General features: G+C 45.9%; 1 protein-coding gene across 2 annotated transcripts in view; it reads left to right on the top strand.

The window, feature by feature from the left end:
* The first annotated feature begins 2,633 nt into the window (after positions 1 to 2,633).
* The window catches only part of SLC22A15 (solute carrier family 22 member 15), an 87,176-nt gene continuing 83,649 nt past the window's right edge, over positions 2,634 to 6,160 (top strand). Inside the window, exon 1 of one of the 2 annotated variants that reach the window (XM_017524201.2) lies at positions 2,634 to 2,853. In XM_017524201.2, the coding sequence (XP_017379690.1) occupies positions 2,767 to 2,853 (87 nt within the window). In that variant the 5' untranslated portion in view covers positions 2,634 to 2,766. The remainder of the gene's footprint in view (positions 2,854 to 6,160) is intronic. The other variant, XR_001823751.2, reaches the window with a different exon arrangement.

Here is a 6,160-nt window from a genome sequence, read left to right as displayed (position 1 = left end):
AAAAAAAAGAAATATTAGAAGCAAAGAAGCTAAACTTTCAAGTCATGTGGCTAGTAAAAGAATTACAGAATAACAAAAGTAAAAAAAAAAAGGAAAAATTCATATGATCCATGAAATTAAAAATAAATAAATTTACAAAACAAAACTGATTCTTTAAAAAATAATAAAGTAGACAAACCTCTGGCAAGACAAGATTGGACAAATAAAGATGAACTCTATTCAGAATGAAAAATAGGACATAAACAGCTAGACTCTTATTTTTAAAAACCCCTTGTTCACAAGAGAACAATGTGAACAAGTTTATTCCAAAAACAATTTCTAGACTAGATAAAATAGAAACATTTCTAGAAAAAAAAGTGGTTCAGGAAGAAATGCAAAGCCATATAAATATATATAGTTATACACATCTATCTATCTTCACCCATACCTACAGATCTGTAATATAGAGGCTCCCCTGCAAAACAAGCTAAGTCTAGATGGTCGCAGGAGAGCTTTACCAAACACTCACACTGACGTTATGAAAGCCCTGTAAAATCTTACCGCCAATTCCAGACATGAACATCAGGAAGAAAAGAAAATTATAGGCTTAGCTTGCTAATCATAGATGTAAAGTCCTCAGACAAAACACTAGCAAATTAAATTTGGCAATAAATAGCAATATAATGAGCAAGTATTAATAGATTTATTCCAGTAAAGTTCAATATCAAAAAATACTATTACCATAATATACCCGATTATCAGATTCATGTCAATAAATGTAAAAATCACTTGTTAAACTTCAGCATTTATTAACAATGAGGATTCTTAGGAAACAGCCAAAGAAGGAAATTTTCTTAACTATTTTTTTTTTTTTTTTTTTTTTTTTTTTTTTTTAGTTTTGCTCTTGTTGCCTAGGCTGGAGTGCAATGGCGCGATTTCAGTTCACCTCAACCTCCGCCTCCTGGGTTCAAGCGATTCTCCTGCCTCAGCCTCCCGAGTAGCTAGGATTATAGGCACGTGCCACAACACCCAGCTAATTTTTTGTATTTTTAGTAGAGACAGGGTTTCTCCATGTTGTTCAGGCTGGTCTCCAACTCCTCACCTGGTGATCTACCTGCCTCAGCCTCCCAAAGTGCTGGGATTACAGGCATGAGCCACTGCACCTGGCCTTATTTTTATTTTATTTTGTCATTTATTATTATTCGTAGTATTTTTGAGACGGATTCTCACTCTGTCACCCAGGCTGGAGTGCAGTGGCACAATCTCGGCTCACTGAAACCTCCACCTTTCAGGTTCAAGCAATTCTCGTGCGTCAGCCTCCCAAGTAGCTAGGATTACAGGTGTGCGCCACCATGCCTGGCTAATTTTTGTATTTTTAGTAGAGATGGGGTTTCACAATGTTGGTCAGGCTGATCTCGAACTCCTGACCTCATGATTTCCCTGCTTTGGCCTCNTAATGTTTTGTATTTTTAGTAGAGACGGGGTTTCACCATGTTGACCAGGATGGTCTCGATCTCTTGACCTTGTGATCCACCCGCCTTGGCCTCCCAAAGTGCTGAACTTTCTTAACTATTAATAGTACCTATACAGAAAACGTTTCCTTAAAAGAGAGAGAAAAAAAATCTTAAGAGTTTAGAGTTTACAGTTTCCAACCCACTGATATATTCAGTTACAGTGAGCATTCATTTAATTGCTAAAATAAGAAAGCAGCTGATCAGTAAAGCCTAGCTACCAAATACACTGCAACAGACAACACAATTAACGGAGAATTTTGGAAGCATAAGAAGGATGCTGGAAGGTCAAGGATACTAGCGTCTAGACAATGGAATACTATGCAGCTGTTAAAAAAGACAGCACATAAGCAAAAAAGGAAGCAAGTATAAGAGGTGAAGGCATGAGGGGACTAACACAGGTGTCCAGAGTCCCTTGGCCCTGCCACGCTTTTCTTTTTACTTTCCACCTGACAAACCGCTGTTTATCCTTTAAATACCTTGGCAGCCATCACCTCCTACCCCACAGATTAATCCTTCGTCTTTTGCACTTCCTTTGTACCTCGTGCATACTTCTATAAGCAAATGTATCCCATGGTTTTGCATGAATTTGCTTACCTACTAGTGTGCTTAACCCATGGCTAGCACGCAGTAGGACCGGAAAGAAACTGGAAAGAAACGCTGCACGGCACTTTTCTCTGAAGGGTCTAGGGCTCCCCGAGCCCCCGCATTAAACTGGTTTGCGCCAGGGCGCAGACACTGCTGAGAGCGCCAGGCGGCCGTGCAGCTGCGGCGCCCCCTGCAGGCAGCACCCGGGGTCGCGCGCGGACGCCGTCCGGCGTTTCTTCTGAGGCCCGGCGCCACACGGCCCGGCCCACTTCCTCTTTCCTCACTTCAAGGCGCAGGCAGCGATCCCTCTCAAAACAGAACAAAATACACACCAAACACCATTTTTTTAAACGGGAAGCCCAGAAGCCCGGGCCCAGGGTATCCAGCCCCGGAGCTCGAACGCCCCCTCGCCCCCGCCCTCGCCCAGCGTCGCCCCGCTCCGGTCCCGGCTCCGCGCCCAGCATCCGCCTCTTGGGCCCCGCCGCCCGCGCAGGCGCCCCGCCCCGACCCGCCCCGGCCCCGCCGCCCGCGCTCCCGCCCCCCGCCCCCGCCCCCGCCCCCGCCCCCGCCCCGGCGGGTCCGAGCGGGTGCCGGGGGTCCAGGGTTCGCGCGCGGCGCGGGGCAGGAGGGCCGCGCCGGAGCGGGCGGCGGGGCGGCGGGGCGGCGGGGTTCCCGCGCGCGGCGGGCCATGGAGGTGGAGGAGGCGTTCCAGGCGGTGGGGGAGATGGGCATCTACCAGATGTACTTGTGCTTCCTGCTGGCCGTGCTGCTGCAGGTAAGTCCCGCGGCCCCGCAGCGCCGCTTCCCTTCCTAGGGCCGCCCGGCCCGGGGCCACGCGTCCGCCCCTAGACCGCCGGGGCCCGAGGCCAAGGCTCGGCGAACGCCGAGGTGTGGCGAGCGTCGGGGTGCGGCGGGGCGGGGTGCGGCAGGGCGAGGCGCCGCGCGGTGGTCTGGGCCCGGCCGGCAGCACCAAGGTCGCCGGCCCGCCTCGGAGCCTGCTGGGTTCTGCCGGGCCCCCCTCCCCACCACCTTGAGTGGTGGAGGGCGCGTGTGTGGGGGGGTTAAAGGTTCCTCAGCCTCTGTGCTGCTTACCAAACGATGCACAATTGCGTTACCTGTCTTATGCTGTTGCTTGTGACACACTGCAAATACGAAAGGAATGTTACCCTACCTGTGGCACTGTCACCTTGGAAGCTAGGACACAGTCTTGATAACCTGCACACAAAAGCTTGTGTCTAGGATCGCCTCTGTCTCCGCTGGGTATCCTGTGCCCCTTTTCCTGGGCTTCAGGGTGCTTACTATTCCAGGGGCTTTCAAAGCATAGGATTTATTTCCCTCTGGTTTGAGTTCTGCTGGCTCATTCGGCCCTGCGCCAGCCTTGGGCTGAGACATCCGTCAGCCGAATAGTGCCATCTACCATGTATGGTTATCAAATGGAGTCACTTCTTCATTATAAAGAATTCTCAGAACCTACGTGTATCCCAACCTCAAAATGTGGGTTCCATATGCGAAAGGTCACTGCACATTAACTGCGCCAGGCAAGGGTTAGTCCCTGACCGACTTAAACGGCTCATTTGACATCAGTTGCTTCTTTCAGTATGCTAGAGGCATTTCATTCACAAATCCTTTCTTAGTATTTGCTGTGAGCCAGCCATTTTAGTCTTTCCTTCAGTCAACACCTTTAATGAGGGTTAGGATGTGCTGAACATAGGGATGCCATGGTGGACAAATCAGTCACTGCCCTCAAGAGCTTGCATTCTAGTGTCTGCGGGTAGGGCGGGCAGACAGTTAAGCAATTAGTTAACATGTGATGATAGTTACTCTGCAGGAAGTAGAGTGGTCATGGATATAGCCACCAGTCCACAAGTTGCTTAAACTTTGCATAAGGCAGTGGCTCAACAGGAAGATGGGGGAAGGTAGGGACTGACTTATTGATTAAAATGTTTGAAAGTTCCGTTGATTTCATCACCAGCCAGAAGCAGCTCAAATGATGGAGTCAGTTCTTTGTCTAGCAGAACAGTTCTCAGCTCATGAATATGTGGTATTCTGAAGTTCTTTTCAGCTCCCTGTTTCAGCTTTAAATGAGCTTCCCTCAGGGAGAAAAAACGTTCCTGCTAAATGATAAAGAGTATTTAATACAGAGAAAATAGAATTATACAGAGGAAATAGAATTACAACCACGATGCCCGATCTTTATTTATAACAGTTTCTTTGAGAAAAACCCTTTTTCTGTTCCAACCATGAATTCCAGGAGCACACTTCCTCTCTTGAACAATCCCAGCTCCCCATCTCTCTACCCCTACCCTTTACTTCGTGTTACCATTTTCTCATTTGCCTAGCCCAATATCCGCTAACTTGGAGTCAGTTTGTCTTCTGTGGAGTGACGTTCTAAAAAGGCCGGTGTTCTGGGTGCAGGACCTGTTAAGTTTTTCTAACTTACTTTTATTTACGGTTGACCCAGTTAGTTAGCGTTTGCTACCAAAAAGTTCCAGTCCCATGCCTATGACCGTTCACTAAACCTTGACTGACTCATGGTATTTGCTGTACAAGGAGTAGGTCTTAAAGTGTTGGGGATGAGTGACTGTTTCTCTTGTAGATGTGGGCCAGGAGATGCCCGGTAGCTGTGTCTATGCCAGTGGAGGAGATGCCCCAGCCCAGGCAAAAATGAATCCTTCACATGCTGTGTGTTTGAGGACTCAGTCACCCTGTTGAGTTACATGATCCAGTTGGTTGTAGAGCCACCCAGAGCTATCCTGGATATGAGAGTGGATATCCCCAAAGACCTCTCTACCAAGTCTGTTTTTGATATTTTGGGTTAGGGCAGCTGGTCTGTGAAGTGAGAGTACTGTGAAGCCCCATTGCTCAGTCATATCACAGGTGATTTCATCATTCTTGGGGGTAAGGTTTTGCTTCCCCCAGCATAGCAAGAAGCTATTTTTATACAGTTGCCTTAAATGAAAGGAGGTTTGTCTGTTTTTAAAATCAAAAGAGTTTTTGTACCATTGCCCAAGGAAGGGGCAGACCAACAACACAGCAACAAGGCCAGAGAGAGGGAGCCTCTGCTTCAGTGGGAGCCTTCTTCCCATCTGAGATTTGATGATGATTAACCCCAGCTGAGAGGCACAAAACCAGAAGGACAGAGGTGGAAACTTTACAGGTCTTTTAACATTTTTCTTCTTCTGGGACCATTATTATTATTTTAAAAAATGGTTTTCTCTTTACTCCAAACACACCCAAGTTCAAACTGAGAGGACAAAAGCACATACCAAAGCCAATTCTAAAGGGTTTTTGGTTAGCTGTTTTCTTGAATTATTGGTACCATCATGTAAATCATCGAAAGTTACCTCACTATTCAGTGTCCTTTGGCTGGGAGACTTGCCTTCATACTCCTTGCAAATGCAATTTTTGGAATCTCCGTAGCATTCAACTTTGAGATAACTAAAGAATAGATGCAGATTTTACAGATTTCTCCTCGGCATAAGATGCAAATGCCCTGATAATGGTGACATGTGGTATTAATGTACATAAACAAAAAGCGAAGGGAAAAAGATTGCCTATGTAAAAATGGTTGACTTATGCATAAGCAATAAGCTTTATAGTTAGAAACATTCTGACTGTCAAAATATACTTGCTCTCCCTAGGATCAGAGCTATTTGTGGTATTTAAGTACGAGTAATTCTATTTAGCGTAATACTCTTTCTCTTCTGATGGTGATTCTGAGTTGCTGCCATCATCACTATTTTGTGTTTGTGTATGTGTTTGCTTGTTGTCTAGGCTCTCTGGAGGAAGAAGGTTGGAATACAATTCAATGTTTCTTGATTCTTTTAGACATAAAATGAAAATGGACCTTATTTCTTTGTTCTAAGCCAGAGGCTCCTGCTTTGTCATTTTCCTCAGAATCATGAATCATACTTTGTAGTATAATTGGCACAGATTTTAAAACATCCATTAACTATCAGGAACATATAATCTAAAACAAGCATTCACCAACAAAATTGTGAAGCTGTGCTATGAATCTCATCTTAGATTCTGGTGTTCAGGAAGGTGTTATCTTTATATAAACTCTTTTTTTTTTTTTTTTT

This window comes from Cebus imitator, unplaced genomic scaffold (genome assembly GCF_001604975.1).
Source record: "Cebus imitator isolate Cc_AM_T3 unplaced genomic scaffold, Cebus_imitator-1.0 Scaffold32, whole genome shotgun sequence".
Classification (NCBI taxonomy): Eukaryota; Metazoa; Chordata; class Mammalia; order Primates; family Cebidae; genus Cebus; species Cebus imitator.
Note: the sequence above shows the minus strand (reverse complement) of the source record. Positions and strands in the feature narration are given on the sequence as shown.